The sequence below is a fragment of the Rasamsonia byssochlamydoides genome (genome assembly GCF_041956645.1).
Source record: "Rasamsonia byssochlamydoides strain NRRL 3658 unplaced genomic scaffold VTN77scaffold_61, whole genome shotgun sequence".
In the NCBI taxonomy this organism is placed as follows: domain Eukaryota; kingdom Fungi; phylum Ascomycota; class Eurotiomycetes; order Eurotiales; family Trichocomaceae; genus Rasamsonia; species Rasamsonia byssochlamydoides.
In genome coordinates, this window is record NW_027192444.1 from 80,363 (window position 1) to 98,997 (window position 18,635).

General features: G+C 52.2%; 7 protein-coding genes across 7 annotated transcripts; 4 read left to right on the forward strand and 3 right to left on the reverse strand.

The window, feature by feature from the left end:
• Window positions 1-596: 596 nt before the first annotated feature.
• On the forward strand, window positions 597-2,173 carry VTN77DRAFT_7570 (uncharacterized protein; the record flags this gene model as incomplete). The annotated part of the gene is made up of 3 exons (XM_069423973.1): window positions 597-712; window positions 862-1,176; window positions 1,231-2,173. The coding sequence occupies 3 exons, from the start codon at window positions 597-599 to the stop codon at window positions 2,171-2,173; spliced, it is 1,374 nt and encodes a 457-aa protein (XP_069275339.1).
• Window positions 2,174-3,656: 1,483 nt separating this feature from the next.
• Window positions 3,657-4,595, forward strand: VTN77DRAFT_7571 (uncharacterized protein; the record flags this gene model as incomplete). The annotated part of the gene is made up of 1 exon (XM_069423974.1): window positions 3,657-4,595. One exon carries the CDS (start codon window positions 3,657-3,659, stop codon window positions 4,593-4,595), a length of 939 nt encoding a protein of 312 aa, XP_069275340.1.
• Window positions 4,596-4,986: 391 nt separating this feature from the next.
• Window positions 4,987-7,401, forward strand: VTN77DRAFT_7572 (uncharacterized protein; the record flags this gene model as incomplete). The annotated part of the gene is made up of 2 exons (XM_069423975.1): window positions 4,987-5,668; window positions 5,741-7,401. The coding sequence occupies 2 exons, from the start codon at window positions 4,987-4,989 to the stop codon at window positions 7,399-7,401; spliced, it is 2,343 nt and encodes a 780-aa protein (XP_069275341.1).
• Window positions 7,402-8,589: 1,188 nt separating this feature from the next.
• VTN77DRAFT_7573 (uncharacterized protein) lies at window positions 8,590-10,622 on the reverse strand (the record flags this gene model as incomplete). Its single annotated transcript, XM_069423976.1, has 4 exons — window positions 8,590-9,926; window positions 9,992-10,212; window positions 10,276-10,345; window positions 10,550-10,622. 4 exons carry the CDS (start codon window positions 10,620-10,622, stop codon window positions 8,590-8,592), a joined length of 1,701 nt encoding a protein of 566 aa, XP_069275342.1.
• Window positions 10,623-12,190: 1,568 nt separating this feature from the next.
• Window positions 12,191-14,041, reverse strand: VTN77DRAFT_7574 (uncharacterized protein; the record flags this gene model as incomplete). The annotated part of the gene is made up of 4 exons (XM_069423977.1): window positions 12,191-13,542; window positions 13,605-13,678; window positions 13,769-13,917; window positions 14,030-14,041. 4 exons carry the CDS (start codon window positions 14,039-14,041, stop codon window positions 12,191-12,193), a joined length of 1,587 nt encoding a protein of 528 aa, XP_069275343.1.
• A 643-nt stretch (window positions 14,042-14,684) lies between these two features.
• On the forward strand, window positions 14,685-15,637 carry VTN77DRAFT_7575 (uncharacterized protein; the record flags this gene model as incomplete). Its single annotated transcript, XM_069423978.1, has 2 exons — window positions 14,685-15,223; window positions 15,295-15,637. The coding sequence occupies 2 exons, from the start codon at window positions 14,685-14,687 to the stop codon at window positions 15,635-15,637; spliced, it is 882 nt and encodes a 293-aa protein (XP_069275344.1).
• A 658-nt stretch (window positions 15,638-16,295) lies between these two features.
• On the reverse strand, window positions 16,296-18,507 carry VTN77DRAFT_7576 (uncharacterized protein; the record flags this gene model as incomplete). The annotated part of the gene is made up of 5 exons (XM_069423979.1): window positions 16,296-16,322; window positions 16,393-18,054; window positions 18,124-18,272; window positions 18,368-18,384; window positions 18,467-18,507. 5 exons carry the CDS (start codon window positions 18,505-18,507, stop codon window positions 16,296-16,298), a joined length of 1,896 nt encoding a protein of 631 aa, XP_069275345.1.
• Window positions 18,508-18,635: the final 128 nt, after the last annotated feature.

An 18,635-nucleotide genomic window follows, 5' to 3' on the forward strand; every position in this document is an offset into this window, starting at 1 on the left:
GTGCTCTGTACTATGTTCGAGTCCGAGCTGGCCTGGATTATGTCTATCCTTGTACCTTTCATCAAATCTAGTTCCAATAACCAGACATATGAAATGATATGTATAGGACGACAGCTGTTTGATGAAGTTGCGGAGAACAACTGATAACCAGCCCCATCCTCCCTTCAGCTTCCCTTTGTGGCAAGTATATCCCTAACGATATCACGTGGAGATAGGGGAAGAATGCGGAGGTGACCAGCGAAGACCTTTCGAGAATTATCAACGGACTTCATGCGCCCTCGTATCAGCTTGCGGCGGAGAAATGAGGGGTGTTCCCCAGTTGAAAGGCTTAACCCAGATGTAGGCGGTTTCTTATCAGACATATCTATCATTGACTCAGGACTTGGGCGCGCAATGCCTAATCTATCCTATCAACACCTATAAAGAGAACCAGATTGTCTCCAGTGTCTAGCGCAATGGCGTCTCTCCCCTCTGCAAGATTTCCCTCCTCTACCATTAAGGTGTTAAGGTCTACCCTGAGGAGCCAAATTCCTCGTGTCCGGCCCCGTATCTTCCCATCTCAACAGCGACATTTCTCGAATTCGTCGAGACGCAAGATGTTGACCACAGAATTATCCGAGGACCAGGTTTCGGCATTAAAGGTCAACAAGGAGCGATTGGCCAGGGACTTGCACTACAGCTGTCAATGGGGATCTGGTATACGATGGGGAAGGTGAGCGTTTCTTGCATCTAAGTCTTGTAGAATCCCCCTAATTATTTTTCTGTCCTTTTTGTTTCTTTGCATGTTACATGTGGCTGTGTCGTTGAATTTGCGTACTATCAGTAGTGTTGTATCATGCTGACCAGATGTAACAAATAAAGCGGCCCAACAGACACAGGCATGCAACGCCTGGCCCTTTCCGAAGATGACAAGAAAGTACGCGACTGGTTCGTCCAGACGATGAAGGACTTGAAATGCAACGTCACTGTGGACGAGATGGGCAATATATTTGCAGTCCGCCCTGGACGCAGAAAGGATGTCCCTGCCACGTTTATCGGCAGTCATCTGGATACGCAACCCACTGGAGGTCGATATGACGGGATCCTGGGTGTTCTGGCGGGAATTGAAGCGCTGAAGGTCATAGACGAGATGGGACTGGAGACTGAAGGAGGCGTTGGCGTGGTCAATTGGACGAAGTGAGTGCCTTGCTCATCCTTTACCACTGCAAAGACGATTAATCTTGTGTATAGTGAAGAAGGAGCCTGTTTCCCAGTTAGCATGGTCAGTTCCGGCGTCTGGGCTGGCTATATCCCGCTTTCTCAGGCCTACGCTCTGAAGGAAGTTCCCACGGTTGCGTCTCTTCCAACTGCTGCTTCTGCCCCCGAGACCATGAAAAGCGCCCTTGAGAAGATCGGCTATCTCGGGACTGTACCATGTTCTTATGAGGCAAGTCCTATGGCGGCTCATTTTGAGCTGCACATCGAGCAAGGTCCTCATCTGGTCTCTGCAGGTCAGCGCGTGGGAATTGTGACCGCTGTCCAGGCGTACCGGTGGTATCGTATCACCGTAACGGGGCGTGATACGCATACGGGCACGACCGCGTTCCAACACCGCGCTGACGCCATGTTCGCTTCTGCTCAGATGATGGTGAAAGCGCGGGAGGTAGCTGCTGCCCACGGCTGTCTGGCTAGTGTTGGCATCCTGGAAGCGAAGCCTGGCAGTGTCAATACTGTCCCCGGTCTGGTCAGCTTCAGCTTGGACGTGCGAGGCTCTGAGACGGAATTAGTTGCACAGGTTGAGGCTGAGCTCAGGAAGGAATTTGATGCCATTGCCTCTGAGGAGGGCAAGGGCATAGGCAAGCCTTGCCGTGTGGAGTGGAAACTCGACTTTGATTCTCCCGCTGTTAAATTTCATGACGACTGTATCGACTGCGTCCAGAAGTCTGCAGAGGCCGTTGTCGCCGATGCCAACGTTCCAGATCCGAAGTCGCTCGTCCGGACTATCATGAGCGGTGCAGGTCACGACAGCGTTTTTACATCAAAGAGGGTTCCAACAAGCATGATCTTTGTTCCCTGCAAGGATGGCTTGAGTCACCACCCGGAAGAGTTCTGCTCAGCAGATGATTGCGCTACCGGTGCGTCGGTCATCCTACAAGCAGTAGTGAGGTATGATCGGAAGAGATTCCAAGCATGAGTCGGCGGCAGCATCAAGTCTATTACAAAGTAGCTATTTCCATATAGTGAACGGTCTAAAACCAGTCATAGGAAACGGCATTGCCTTTCTGAAGACACACCATCACTCTGTTTTCGGAAGCATTGGCCTGAAAGATATGTCAATACCTCGCCTCGGAGGTTGAGAAAAGATCTTGAATGGGTCATAACAATGTTGCCATCGATTCTAGCTATATCATAACAGTAATACAACGGCAATCATAAACCCCCATTTTCCCATATCAAGACAAATCTCACAAGCATGGGAAGAGATGGGAAAACGACCTAACTCTCTAATAAATTTCAAACCCATGCTGATGTATCCCTCGGCCATCGCAAGACAGTCCAAAAAGAGAAACTTTACGCAGGAGGAGCACCACGGCCACGGCCAAATCCACCACGGAAGGTAGGAGCGAACTCGCCGGGGGCACCGCCCTCCTTGCCCTCCTGCTCACGGCGTCGGTAACCGCCCTCACGAGGACCACCACGGCCGCCAGGGCGACGGTCAGCGCGGTCGTCACCGCCCATCATGCCACGCGGGGGAGCGTGCGAGCGCTGCTGCTTGATGTGGGTAGCGGGCACAATCTCAGCGGGGAGATGGAGCCATTCGCGCAGGTAGTCAAGACCCTCCGGGGTGAGGGTGTAGTAGTAGTACTGCCACGAGAAGCGGGTCTTGACGTAGCCGCGGGAGTTGAGAGACTGGCAGGCCTTGATCACCTATTGATTGGAAAAGAGACATTAGAAGGGTCGTCGAAAATCGGATCGCAGAAATGCCGTTTGGTCTTACATAGAGGTTCTTGGTGTCAATGTCCTGGTGCTTGGGGAGGTTGAAGTCCTTCTTGGCCACGAGTACACCCTCTGTACAAGCGGGAAATGTCAGTGAGATTCTTATTGATCGCTTCATCGAAAAAAAATGTCGTGGTAAGCTTTCATAAGAGTCAACGAACGGTGTGCATACCGCGGAAGAGGTACTCGTGGATCTTCTTGCGGTCGGCCTTGGGAATAAGCCTGCAGACAAATCAGCAAACTGCCATGTAGAAGTTATCAATAGGAAATACTTACATTGTCGCGAGTTCCTGGCGCTCTTCGGGGAATCGCTTTGACAATGCGGGGGATTGATGGTTTGGTTGTTGCGTCTAGGATTGAATTCTAGAAATGGATCCGCCAAAGTGCGATATTCCTTGCGGCCTCGCTAGGGTGTGTACCCTAATCAGAAAGCTAACCGCCCGATCAGGCTAGTCCCGATATGGCATAGTCACGTGATGTGATTCATGCCGAGACCTGACCTCGACGCCGCCTCCATCACGGGGTATCAACTCCGCCTCCACCTTTGCGGAGGACGACTGAATTCTGTCACCTCTCCAGGGCTCACCGATCGCCTTGATGGTAGTTCCTGTTTACTGATACTTTGAAGAGCCATACTTTCTCCTGCTAGGCCAGGAACAGCCGTCAGGAACAGCGTCAACATGGCGTCGCAACATATCAACGTTCTTCTTTCCACTTTCCCTGGGCTGTCACTGCCCCCAACCCTCTCTATCTCTCTTCCCTCCACATCGACTGTCTCAGATCTCACAGAGAGGATCACCTCTTACTTGCCTGATTCCTTGCGTCGGGCCGCCGTTGGCCTGATCCTTACTACCACGAGCAATAAACAACTCCTTCCGCACTCGTCAGAACGACTTTCGTCACTCATTTCGACCCAAGATGGATACTCTCAGACGTCCGGTTCCTCTCTTCTTCCTCTGCGTCTTACTGTGCCCCTTCGCGGAGGGAAGGGTGGTTTTGGTTCCCAACTCCGTGCCGCTGGTGGACGTATGTCCAGCAAGCGCAAACGCAACCAGGCTGAGGACAATGGCTCCAATCGGAATCTTGATGGCCGCCGTCTGCGTACTGTCAACGAGGCCAAAGCTCTAGCTGAATACCTTGCGGTAAAGCCCGAGATGGAACGCAAGGAAAAGGAAGAGCGCAGACGCAGATGGGAGGCGATAGTCGAACTAGCGGAAAGACGCCAGGAAGAGCTCAAGAACGGTGGCGGCAAGAGTAGATTGGACGGAAAGTGGATGGAAGACAAGGAAGAAATGGGCGAGAAGGCTCGGGAGGCGGTTCTTGCTGCGATGAAGGATGGAATGTGGAGGGATAACCTGCGGGATACGCTTGTCGGCGGCTCGAGTACCAGTGCTAGCGAAGCCAGTTCAAGCCGAGAATCCACCAGTGCGAGCGAGAGCAGCGAGGAGGAGAACGAAGTAGCTGGACCATCTGCATTTGGGGCTAAGCCTGTGGCTGCGCGGAGGTATATTGGATTCGACGAGGATGATGAGTTTATGAGCTCTGATGAAGAGGTGGATCAAGAAGCAGTCGATCACGAATCTGATGAAAGCGAAGGAAAGGGTAAAGGACGGGCTTGAAGGTATGTATGTGTTGACAGGCGGGCGGCGTTCGGCGTTATGTCCTTAATCTTTACATGTGTTGTTAATAACCCTTTCGTGTTAAATGATCAATGGGATATTGTTAGTTGTTAATTTTCCTTATTCAATCTATTTATCTCTGTCTTATGAGTAAAGAGTCCCAATAAGAGAGAAATTCACTATATTATCCTTGACCTCCATAGATGAACGGAGTACTCCGTAACCTGATCGCTGATTCGCCACTATCAACTGACTGGTCCGACTCCATCCATTTGGAAATTTACGGCTGTCCACAGAGACCATCTGTGCCGTAACGAGATTTCAAAGAATTGCGGTGCAGCAACTTGCTCGACATTATTTATGCAGATTACAGCAAGTGACTTTTTTCAGGATGCTCTCCTGTCCTAGATGTTCCTATTTAAGGACGATAAGGAAGCTATCTAGAACACCTCCGGGCCTTGGATTACAGAGCTCTTCTTCGACGTTGCAAGCAGCAGCATGGATACATCTTTCGGCGCGGAGGCCGAGGTTGCAGGCGTATAACCGCGAGAGCGACATTCGACTTCTTCCAGCGACGAGAAGACGGAGGTTTTTGAATACTGAAGCTGCTGCTGCTCCTCAGGAATCGCCAGAGGCAGCACCTCCAGCATTACCTCCACCATCACCAGCAGAAGTATCACTCCAGGATAATGATCCATCTACGCCGCCTGCTCAGGAATCGACTTCATCGTCGTCATCGTCTCCTTCTTCTCCTTTCTTGAATAAAGAGCTTCTACCTCTTTGCTGCCCCGGATGCGGTGCCTATGCCCAGACGATTGACCCTAACGAGCCGGGGTATTACAGCAGGACCCGGAAAAAGACTCGCAAGCTGTTGAAGCAGGCCAAAGAAGCGCTCGTCAGTCAGAAGAAGCAGGCATCATCAGCGGAACAAGAGGGGGACGAGAAGGATGAGAAGGATAAGGAGGGTGAGAAGGGCGATACAGAAAGCAATGATGGTTCTTTAGAAGCTCCGGATAAAGAAGATGGCAGCGGAGATACTACGTCGAAAGAGCGCGCTGCTCCCAAGCCAGCAGGTATGTATATACAGCCGTTGTGTTCAGATTATGGATTGATCTCGCGCCTCTAATTTCGGTATTTTGCGACAGCTGATGTCCTACTCGACGATCCCGATGCTGCAACCCGCTTTGTCGAAGCGACGACTCCTCCCGTACAGTATTGTGACAGATGCCACAACCTCATCCACCACAACCAAGGCGAACCCGCGCCTTCGCCTACGGTCGAATCGATCCGCGCATTACTGGAAGAATCCCCGCACAAGTGTAACCGCGTCTATCATATCGTGGATGCGGCTGATTTCCCCATGTCCGTGATCCCAAATATCCACAAAGCGCTCGACCTGCAGGAGCAGCGGTCGAAGAACCGCAGAGCGAAGACGGAAAAGTACAAAGGGGGGAAGAAGATGACGACTGTCAGTTTCGTGATCACGCGCTCGGATCTCCTCGCCGCAACGAAAGAGCAGGTGGACTCTTTGATGCAGCGTATACGCAAGATGCTCCTCGATGTGCTGGGATTGAAGCAGGAGGATGTTCGTCTGGGGAACGTGCACATGATCAGCGCCCATCGCGGCTGGTGGACGAAGAAGGTGAAGGAGGAGATCAGGGAGCACGGCGGTGGGATCTGGGTGGTGGGCAAGGCCAACGTCGGGAAAAGCAGCTTCATCAATTCCTGCTTCCCCAAGGATTCCAAGAACCTCGAAAAGGTCGCGGAGTTGCTCCAGCGCCGGCAGGACGCAGAGTCTCTTGAAGCGGCCCAGGCGATGGACGACTCGGTTCTTCTGAACGAAGACAGTCTTCTGCCGCCTGCTCCTCGAGAGGAACTGTATCCCACCCTGCCCGTTGTTTCCTCCCTTCCGGGGACGACGGTCTCGCCGATCCGCATCCCATTCGGGCGTGGAAGGGGCGAGATGATCGACCTGCCCGGTCTTGATCGAGGCACGCTGCAGGATTTCGTCAAAGACGAGTACAAGAGAGACCTGATCATGACCAAACGGATCAAGCCAGAACGGCTCACGATTAAGCCAGGCCAATCCCTCCTTCTGGGCGGCGGCTTGATCCGGATCACCCCCGTAACAGAAGACGTGGTGGTTCTGGCCGCCTGCTTCGTGCCTCTCGAAACCCACGTGACCAAGACGCAGAAGGCGATCGAGATCCAATCCCTGCTCCGTCCGTATAGTACGGGTGCTTGTAGAGGCACGACGATCGTCAAAGACGGTGTCTTCGGCAGCGACACAATCTCCTCCGCAGGGATCTTCGAGCTGGACACGGACGTGACGCACAATCATCTCCCGACGTTGATGAAGAAACGGCTGGAGGACCAGGGGATCAAGCCGCCGCCACTGCCGTACAAGGTTTTCTCGAGGGACCTCCTCATCGAGGGATGCGGCTGGATTGAGCTGACAGCTCAGGTCCGGGCGAAGAAGCTCGAGAGCAGCGGCAGCGGCAGCAGAAGTGAGAATGGCAGCGACAGTAACAGCGGCAGTGGCAGCGGCAGCGACAACGAGAGCAACAGCAGCGGCGACAGCAACAGTGCCAGCACCTCGTCAAAGTCGTCGTCAGAGTCAAAGCCACCACTCCCCCGCGTAGAAGTCTTCAGCCCTCACGGGCAACACATCGGCTCTCGCCCGCCAATGGAGACATGGAACTTCATCCACGAGAAGAAGCTCTCCGACAAGAGGAAAGGGAAGGTCCGTCCTCGACGGCAAAATATTAGCCAGAAGAAGAGGGCGAGTCATGGGGCGAAGGTATGACCGACATAGATATGACTGACCATTAGGGAAAAAAAAAACAACACGCGATTCATTTGTTAAATACCATATAGTATACCCTGGGGCCACCACCCCTTTAGGTCATAGACCAACCTCCACTTTCGCTTTTCCCTGCTTGTGTGTCTGTCTCATGTTGAGTTGCAAAGAAAGAGACAGCCAGCAGCGGTGTATTATATTATCTACCAATACCATGTATCATGTACCATGTTATGCCCCGTATGTGCAGTACAGGTCAATAGGGTCAAATCTACATATCATCAAGCATGAACGCAATGCATATACAGTATCTACGTGTATACACATCACACATTGACCCAGAGAAAAAAAGTACCGATCTAGAGAAAAATTAATCCATATATCGGAATATATCGGAATAAAAAAAATCAGATGTTATTTCTCACCTAGCAATCTAACGCCATTTTTAATAGAAATAGAAAATAGAAATTTGAGATCCCATGGAAAAAAAAAAGGAAAAACACACACAGAGAAAAAGAAAAGAAAAGAAAAAAACAAGAGGGCAGAAAAAGGGAAAAAAGAAAAAGGACGTATGGGGGAATAAGGGTGTTGCCGATAACGAACTATTAACTAACTAACAAACAAAAAACAGAAACAAAAGGAAATAAGGAGGGGTAGTCATGGAAGAAAGGCAAGTCAAGGCAAGTCAAGTGAGGAAGCTTTACAACAAAGGAAAATGGTGGGAAAAGAAGGTGAGGAAGCCTTGCTGACTCAATCAATTTTGAATCAAGCAGATGGTAGAGGGAGCGCGAGCAAGAAGAACAAGGAACAAGGGGAATATGGTGATGAGTCGAAAGTAGGTAAAAGATCCTTCTTGCCCTTCACAGTGCACAAAACAGCTGAAGCAATTTGAGAAGAAAAATCCCCCTTAAACACTGGGAAACTGGGAAACTGCCATGATCCTGATAATACCTCCTTTGGTATCAAGTATCTTCATCAGTACACTTCCGAGGTGAATGAAATGGGAGAAAAGGGACAAAAGGAAAAGAAAAGAAACGACCGTCAAGGACCAGTGAAATGGACGAGGGAAAAAAGCCAGCTCGGGATTCTGCAGCACCGCATACAGATCATCGAATACCGGCTTAAGGCCACTAAACATCTTCTTGATTAGACGATGAGAGTCAAATCCGATGAATATTCTCCCGACCGACTTATTCACAGATCAATCAAACTGCCACCCTGCTGTTGCTGTTGCTGTTGACCACCGAATGGGTTGCTCTGCTGACCAAACCCCGTCTGGCGATGGGAAAAGAACGGGTTGTTGCCACCAGTCTGAGCCGCCCGGAGACGCTCCAGACCTTGACCGGCGGAGTTGACAAAAGTACCCGGAGCAGTGTGTTGGGCAGGGATACGCAGATCGCCAACATTGCCGAACGTGTCCTGTCCCTCACCGTTCGCGAGAAGAGCATTGAGACGGGCAATATGTGGGTTGTCCATCTTGTTCGACGTCGTATTATTATTTGCGGGACTCGGTGCCTGGTAATTGGTGATGGGATTCGGTGAGGACGTGTTAAACTGGGTCGTGGCTCGTTCCTCGGCAAGGGTGTTCAACGTAGGAGGACCGGTTCGAGCCGGTTGAGATTGTGGTCGGCTGAAAGAGGCGAATGGGTTATTCGACCCCGTAGGCAGAGGTTTAAGGGAATCAGACGACTGCTGGTTAGTGGTGGCCCAGGGGTTGTTGCTGCCGGGTTGAGGGTAGTTTTCCTGCTGCTGCTGCTGCTGCTGCTGCTGCTGCTGCTGCTGTCCCCAGAGACCCTGATTTCCATATGGGTTGTTGTTGTTGAACGCGGTCTGTTGAGGCTGGAGTTGCATCGTGGACTGGAAATAATTGTTTTGCGGCTGCGCCCACTGTTGAGACTGGTCGAATCCGGTCGGTTGCATCTGGTACCCGCTGGAGAATGCGTTCGAGAATCCGTTCTGGAAGCCAGTCGGTTGGCTCTGGAATCCCGTCAGTTGAACTTGTGCGTACTGGTTGTTGAGGTAGCCTGTAGTCAAGGGTTGCTGATGCTGAGGGTCAACCGGGTTACCAAACCAATCCACCGCGGGCTGTTGCTGATAGCCTTGGTTGTATCCAGTCGGTTGTGGCTGGGCTGGTTGCGCGGGGGTATCATCAAACAGCGACTGCGCGTTGCTCTCTTCAAGCTCGCGTCTCCGAAGCTCCTCCTCCTCCTTACTCAACTTAATCGCCTTGGCCAGATCGTCGTCTTCTGCCTCGGCCTTGGCCGCCTTCTCCCGTCGCTTGCGCTCCTCTTCCGCCTCAGCCTTGCTTGCCTCGATTGCCAAGCGGTATTCCGCGTCTTCTTCATCAGCACGTCGACGCTGACGCTCACGTCTCTCTCTCTCACGCCGGCTTTCGAGACCTCCGCCGAAACCATGGATACTATCCTCGATACCGCTGACCCGGGACTTCCAGAGCTTCCGGTCAGAACGCTCGCTTCGTAGTCGCTCCTCATCGAGAATAAGGGCAGTGAGTTCCCTGGCAGTCACACGCACTGCAAGAGAAGTTAGAAGTGGCACGCAAAAAAAAAAAACCGGAGAAAGAAGCTTGGCGACAAACCGTTCTGTCCGACATCCCTTCCCTCGTCATCTATATACTGGAATTCGCGGAGGGTCTTGATGATGTACACGTTCTTTCTCGCCCATGTGACCACCAGCTCGGAGCCCTCGTGGAGGCAGTAATCCAGAACTTTGAGTGACTTCAGCACGTGACGCCAGTTCTTGCCTTTATCATTTAGTCGTTTATCCAGCATATCCATGATCTCATAGAAATCAGTTGGACTAGAAGCAAGACAGCCAAGTCAGCACTGTCTTCCACAGGGGAGATAACTGATGCAAACGCACCTGCTGAACGTCAACGCCGCAATCTCACTCATCTCTGTGCCCGTTGGGCCCCAAGGATCGTTACTGGTCGCTGTATGAGGGGTACGAATTAGTATCTTGGAAGAGTAGATACGGAGTGGGAAGCAAATGGACAGTGGTCGTTGTGGCAAGCATCATAAGATGACTCTGCGACTTGCTCGAGAACTACAAGGTGCACCGACAAGGATGACAATGACAGCAGTCATTGCGACCCATAGAACGATATCAAAGAGTGAAGAACCAAAGTCACACTCACCATTGCGGACCTTAATCTGCACCGACGAATAGCCCTTGGTGACATTCTTCACACTCCGGACGACCTTTGACATTTTTGCGGTAGTATATCGTCAGACAAGGCCCCAGTTCTCTTCCTTCTAGGTAGCGTTGTGCGCGTTGCAGAGTCCAGCTCTCGTGCAGGCCAATGTGGCTGGAAGTTTTGCGGCAGCAGACTGCCCACCCGCTTCTGGGTTGGATTGCGGGTTGCGGAAACGATCGTTGACCGCTCCAGGAAAGGAGGCAGTGGCCGGCAGGCAGTTGGCAAGTGACCGATCGTAACAGTCCTAGGATCGAGATGATTCTATTCTTATGTGGAGGGATCTGCTGCGCAACAAAATAGGGGATGCGGGTTGATGACAGCACAAAGTGGCTGATGGAGGAGTGGGAGTGGGTGATGGATGTTCTGGTTCTGGTTCTGGGCGGCTGTTTGACAGCGGCCGATATGACGAACGTCCTTCCTAAAGCGTTACCAGCGGTCGGGCGCCAGAGACAGGGGAATTACTATAGAATATACCCCCCACAGAGGCGCCTCCTTTCTTCTTTTATTTTTCCCCCCGGACAGATGAGATCTAGGAAAAGCTCCTTGAAGATTGCACTAATTATTCCTTGTCATTCACTTCTACGTCAATCTGCAAATCTTCCAGAGCCGGTGATCCGGTGCACAATGCGCAATAATGCAACACTATCCCTTAGGGACCCTGCGACTATGACCAGGCAGCCAGAATCGCTGCATGTTAGCTTAATCATCATAGTCCTGTTTGTAATTTATCTACATTTTAATAAAAATATCGATAAGGGCAAAAAGAAAAAGAAGTGCCTATTACTGCGTGTTTGCCGGGTCCAGCCGCTCTTCGATTCCAGGGAACCCAAGAGCGACCTCAAAGCAAAAAGAAAAAAGTTTGGGGTGGCTGAGCCACACACAGTGACGAACACTGTTCGGGGTCTTCCTCTCAGACAATCCGAGTCTGGCCTCTGTGTGGTGGGCAATAGTAACTCCCGGGAATTACAGTGGCGTGGTCAGTGCCCATCATGCATTTTCTGCCGAAGAGAAACCGGACTGGTCCGTTTGAAGAGTCATCTGTTGCCAAGGTTTATTTTCTTACTGCTAGATTCTTACTACTAAGCTCTGAGGTGATTATGAACAGTGTTTTGACAAGAAGTTGGACGATACTGTACGCCAGTAGATAGACAATAGACATGAATATTGGGGCAGAGCCTAAAAGCGACCGACATACGTCACCACGCAGCATGCATCAAGTGGATGCATGGGCTAGCTGCTTGTCAGCAGTTATATCTTCCGCCCAATAAACCAAACAACAACCAAAATGGGAAACCCCCAGGAAAAATTAAATACGGAGAATTAATTGACCAGAAAAGCTCCATGTTATGTCATCGATCTCTATTCCGAGCATCTCCTGATATGAGGACATATGACTGCATAATCTACTCGTCCCAGCCCGAAACTATTGACAGATAGACGGGGAAAAAAAATAGTCGTTATACACGTCAAACCTGGATATACATCAAGGCACGTGTTTGCCAGGCCTGATTGAGACGGGATGGAGAGCGCCTCCTGAACAGTTGCCTGAATTCTCCGGTCAAGAGCTGGCATGTTGACTCCTCACAGCAATCCATTCGCGTCTTTGCCGTCTTGGGCTGCTGCCGCTTCCTTCTCCAGTTGCAGATATTTCTCCTCAGCACTCGAGATACACTTAATGTTAGCGCCCAGCTTATTCAATGTCTCTACATATTCATCATATGGATCCGAATCGAAGACAATGCCTCCACCGGCCTGCAAGTATGCCACTCCATCCTTCAATAGCATGGTCCGGAGTGCGATGCACGTGTCCATCTCACCAGCGATCTCACTCGATCCATCGGTGGAGGACTTGTTGTAGCCAAAATACCCGACGGCACCGGCATAGACGCCACGCTTCTCACCCTCCAGCTCGCTGATCAGCTCCATGGCCCGGACCTTCGGGGCTCCGGACACGGTCCCCGCGGGGAAGATGGACCGGAAGGCATCGAATCGCGTCTGCCCGGGACGGAGCACACCGGACACCTGAGAAACAAGGTGCTGGACGTGAGAGAACTTCTCCACGACCATAAGCCGGTCCACCTGCGTGGTCATCGGGTCACAAACCCGGTTGACGTCGTTGCGAGCGAGGTCTACCAGCATAACATGTTCAGCGCGATCCTTGAGACTCCCACGTAGTTCGGCAGCGAGGATCGCATCTTCCTCCGGCGTCTTGCCACGCTTGACAGTCCCCGCAATAGGATGTGTGATGATCCGACCTTGCCCCTCCTTTACGAGAAGCTCCGGACTGGCTCCCACAAGCTGGAACTCGCCGCAGTCGATGTAAAAGAGGTAAGGGGAGGGATTGACGGTGCGCAGATGGCGATAGAGATTGAAGGGGTGTAAGGATGTGGGACGCGCCAACCGCTGTGATGGAACGGCTTGGAAGATATCTCCCACCACAATGTGTTCCTTGAGCCGTCTAACATGTCGCTCGTATCCTTCTCGACCAATGTTGGACTTGTACTCCTGACCCGGCTTGATTGGGCCCTGTGGAGGAAGCGGAATGTCCGGATGGAGCAGCACATTAATTGTTGCCTGGAGAGTCTCTTGGCCCTTGCGATACGCTGCTTCCAATTCCGAGTCATCCGTCGGGACTGGGATGTAGGTGATGACTTTGATGACCTGGAAGAAATGGTCGAACGCGACGATGGTATCAAAGAGCATGAAGAATGACTCAGGGACACCGAGGACATCCTTCAGCGGGCGAGCCGTCTTGGGCTCGAAGTATCGGATGCAGTCATAACCCACGTAACCAATGGCGCCTCCAGTCAGCGGTGGCAGGGACAACCCGGGGATCGTCGCGCAGCGAAACTGGGAGAGTTCTTGCTCAAGGATGGGGAGGGGGTCACACTCGGGGCCATGACCGGGACCAGTTTTGATCACTTTCCTGGGATCTAGTTGCGCACAGCAAACGAGTCGTCAACCTTGAGCCTTATCGAAACGACACGACACGTACCTGCTCCTACAAAGCTGTATCTACCAATTGTCTCCGTCGTAGCCGCACTCTCGTAGAGGAAGGAAAGTTTCGATCTGCAGCATTCGTATAGAGGGTTCTCGTCAGGATTCTTGCCTATGCAGAACAATTGGTGCTCTACAAATCGAATAGAGACTCTGACTCACTTTGCGGAGATTTTGAGGTATGCCACCGTCGGCGTGAGAAGATCGGCGGGAATAGACGCAGTCAAGGGAAGGAGATTTGGAGGGAATTGGGAGTTTCTTGATTGCGCGAGGACCTCACGTGCGGTCTCGAGAGACGGCACGACAGTCGCCTGAGGGATTGAAACACATGGTCAGTTAGAATCGGTTCACGGCGCATGAGACCACCTAGACGAGTCATGCACAGTACGAATGCGACATAGCCCAAAATAAGACAGTACTCACTGGTGCCGGCATGGCGCAAGTGTGTGTATATGTCAATTGACTGTACTTGAAGCGAAAGAAGAGATGCAATGATTAGTCTATCTGATGCGGGGTCATAAAAGACCGGAGACCATAGTTATCCACGAGTCAAGTCGACAGAAGACACCTGTACCAGGCCGTTATATAAAGGAATCAGACAGGAACACAGTGAGTCAATAGCAAGGGCAACAGTTACGTCCCTTTGCGCTGCATCCGCGATTGGAAATCGAAACTATTTAATGACCCCTCGTGCTGACTCTTGGCAACAAAAATGAGTCTTATCGGGAATTCTGGATGCTCAACTGGGTTTAGCTCCTTCTTTCTGCAAGGGGTTTAGCGCCAGCAGACACCCGCTGGCACGAGGATTCCGGCGGTCAAGGCTGCGGGAAACAATGTTGTTTGGTGTTTGCTGGCCCCGCTAGGAAATAGTACCTACCTACCTAAGGTTAGGTAGTAGTAGGTAGGTAACTACTTACTTCGTAGGCACTTACTAAGGTAACGAGTTAGCCTAGTAACAATGTCAACATGGTAGAGGCTTCAACACTGAAACGATAAAAAGCCTCTCATCTTCGCGGTGCTCAGCTACAACCTGACTATGGGTGCATCTGAACTTGCCGTACTTAGGCGTCTACAAAAGATGAACTCTCCACATCCTCAACGGCATCGGCTCTCACCGTCTTTCGCGGACTCGGCTATCGATGTCGACCTGACTGACACCAGCGCAAGCAAGGAATCTGTCTCCCACAACCATGCGATTCCGCTTCCGGACCGCCTCTCCCGCATCGCAGCTCAAGCTTCCCTCCGCAGTCTTGGTGAGCAGGAGTGCGCCGCCGTGCATCAATATCTCGACGCCATTGAGACTCTCCTCGACCCACGTCCTGGACTCAGTCGAGAAATCGCTAGAAACCGGCCTTCGAGCTCTCGTTCGGGGACTGCCACTCCGGCTGTCTCACCCACGACTCGCACCAGGCGATCGAGCGATGACGTTCCCAGCGATCAGAAGGCGCTGGTGACAGCACACCGCCAGCTAACGGTCCTTCTCAAGGACCTCTCCGATGCCAATGCACAGCTCCAGCAGCGGCGCATGGAGGCGCGTCACATTCATGACCTGTTTACCTCAAAATGTGAAGGACTGGCGCAAAGAGTCATCGAGCTAGAAGAGGAGGTGCATGAGCTGTGAGCGTTCATTTCCCGCTTCTATCTGGTAAGGGATTAGTAGACTGACAACGACGTATCCTTGTACACAGACAGTCTGATATCCTTGAAGACTCTATTGAGCTCGAGGGTCTCCGGGGAACTGTCCGGGGACTTGAAAGCTGGATCGGCAGATGGCAGCGCCAACGCGAGCTGTCCGGAACACAATCAACTGCTGCCCTCCCACGACCGCGAAAGAGCAAATGGCGGCGAAAACGACAATCGGAAGATACCAACCACGAAGAGGAAAACGATTGTGATGTACTACTTGAAGGCATATGTGCGTGGATGCGGGGGTGGAAGGATATTGAGGAAGGATTCCGCATCCGAGCCCGTCGGCGGAAGCTGCGAAGGGAACGGAGAAAGTCCTACGGTGAGGAGATTCCTTCGAACTGAATCCCAAATCACTACCTAGTAGATGCCAACCTTGGGAGTTACCTAACCTCATATCCGTGTTGTAACTAGGATTAAGTACCTAAGGAACACGAGCCACCTAATTTTTTTTTGATAGAGTTGCCCTACTGAAGCCACACTCGCGTATCAACCACGATAGGTGTCCAAATGTAGCAAAATCCCACCATCGCCACCGGAAAGCCCCCATGATGCGTGTGAAAACCCAATTGTTCGCCGTGTGCACCCAAACCTCCAGTCTCCCAGTTGCGCTGCTCTCAATGCTAGGAAGCCAAAATGAAAAAAAAAACTACGGAGGACAATGGTATCATCCTAAATGAGAAAAGAGGAAAAGAAAAATGCGTAACCCGACCAAATCCCTCGAAACAAAGATGAGAACTCCCTGAGCGCACCACTAGCACAGGATAAAATAGTCTCAAAGTCATGCAACCCCAGGCCCTTGCAAAGTTTGATGGGTGATCACCACAGCGATGTGATGCGCCCGCCTTCTGTTATCAATCCGCGAAGGAAGACCGCTCTCAGTGGAGGAAGAAGTACAAAGCGATGCTATATGCAAGAAATGCAGGAAAAGTAGTGCCGCCAGGGAAGATTCAGCCAATTAACAAGTCAGTCGGAACTATGTCCAATCAAACGGGTGCGCCATTCATCGCTGAAAGTTAACAATGGCCATCTACAAAAGCTGATATTAGTATCCGATCTGACGCATAGCTAGTCAATTGGAAGGAGGAAAATTGACGTACCTGCTTTCCGAAGCCCATAACAACCTTCTTTCCGTCCGTATCCCACGCGACACTGCGATACAGGTCCAGGTCGGCGGAACCATTCTCTCCGTTGGCAGCCTTCTCTGGACCTTCCTCTTTCAGACCAACCGGGGTGGGAGCCGTCCAGGTTGCCAAGGGCTCACCACCGCGTTCCGCGTTCCAGATGAACAGCTTGTCCGTACTTGCAGCTCCAATGGCATAACCGTCTGGAGAGAACGAAATGGCGAGAGCAGGCACACCGGGATCCAGGAACAGGCGATGAAGGCAGGTAATTCGTTTCGATTCCAGATCAATGTGCCAGACCTTGACGGTATCATCGAGAGATGAAGATGCCAGGACGAGAGAGGTCGACACCTGCGCTTCAGAGGCCTGCGGCTGAGGGCGAAGTTCGATTGCCGTAATGTCTGCGCGGTGTGCATCCTCGAGATAGATGTCATGTGTCGGGACCCAGATGCAGGCTGGGGAAGATGACGCTGTGACGACGGCTGGTGAGGCGGCTTTCTTGGTGCCCCGGATGTATGACCACACTGTGTCCACGTTTGGGGAGGAGAACTTCTTCACATTGTGAATGCTGGAATCGACATCGCACTGGAAAACCGAGCCATCACCGCAGGCATACACCTGATTATCGCCTGCCCACGTGAGATCGTAGATCGGACCCTCAATCACCTGGGGAGGGGGCAATTCCTCGGGTCGACTCAAGTCGTCCCACAAAGCCAACTCGGTGTTTCTCCCGTCCGAAGCGACAATGATCATGTGCGAGCCCTTGCTGGCCCAATGCAACCCGGTGATCATTCTGGAGACATCTGGCAACAGGTCGACCGCATCTCCGTGGACATTGTACATCGCGATGGACCCGCGCATCTGATTGTAGGTGGCCACGGCGAGTTTCTGCCCGGTGTGATCCCATGACAACGCGGTCACCCAGGAGCCATCGCCCCGGCTATCGAACAGAGCCTCGTGCGCTGGAGCTGACCCTGCCTGGGAGTTCGGAGCGGACAACCTCCATATACCACAGAAGGAGTCGCCCGCCGCAGCGAAGACGGACGGGTCGTACGGGCGCCACACGATGCGGGTCACGTGGTCGTCACGAGCCACACCCACATCCACAACGGTGGTGTCGGGGCTAAGGTCGGCAGCCTTGGCGGGGGTGATCTGGACGCCAACGCTCCGACCCGTCGTCAGGGTGCAGAGCACTGCAGCAGCCGGCTGTTCCTGGTCCTGCTGGCTCTCTGATAGCGGGCCCGTGCCCATGCCCACGTCGCCGTCTGCATCCACTCCGGCCTCGGCAGGAGACGGGGATTTGACTGCTGGGGTGGCATCGTGAGCAACGCCATTGGAGTCGATTTCCATGGCGCCCTCGTCGCCATTGACGGTGCCTTCGAGGCGTTCGAGGTTGCTACTCTTGCGACTCTTCTTCGCACTGGGAGTCGCCAAGGTAGGTTCGGCGACCAGATGTCCATTGACCGTGTTGGTGCCCTCTCGATCGGCCTTGCTTCCCGGCGACAGGGACGCTTGATCGGTGCCGAGCCCGTCCAGTGCTTTACCATGGCGGTCACCACGGGGTTTCAGCGCCTCCTCGTCGAGCGGTGTCGGACCAAAAAAAGATTTTGATGGCGTCAAGGGGACTGGGTTACCATCCTGTAAAGATCTGTTAGAAACCTGCGACTCCGAACGGATCGCAATGTGGCGGCCAAGCGCGGGACCTGCCTGATCGAGCGATTGTTCAATTTCATGATACTGCAGGCCCTTCTGGACAAGGGACACCAGCGCATGAGTCTTGATGTATGGTGCAAACGGTAGACTCTGCGGGTTAGGATTCCATGCACGCTGGAGCATCCTGGCTGCTTCGGCATGACCTGTGAACGAGTTAGAGATAGACATTTCTCATATCGCCTCCTCTTTATATTCTTTCTCCTTCTAGCTTCTTGGTTAAGAAATGGTGAAAACCAACCTGACTCCTGCAGGTACCTGTAAAATCATGTTAGCTGGGTATGCCTCTCGACCACTAAAAATGGGGCATTCATCAAAAGCATCTGTATCGAGAACGTACCTCCATATTAGGTAGTTGACATGATGAGAAGTGAGGTCCATGGTTACATGGGTGACACCTGGTTCGTCGCAACAACTGCTAGTATGGCAAAGGCTAGATAGCGGGCCTGCCGGATAAAGCTGTTCTCAGATCAAAGAACCTCGAGAACAACTGCAGAGCAGAACCCCCT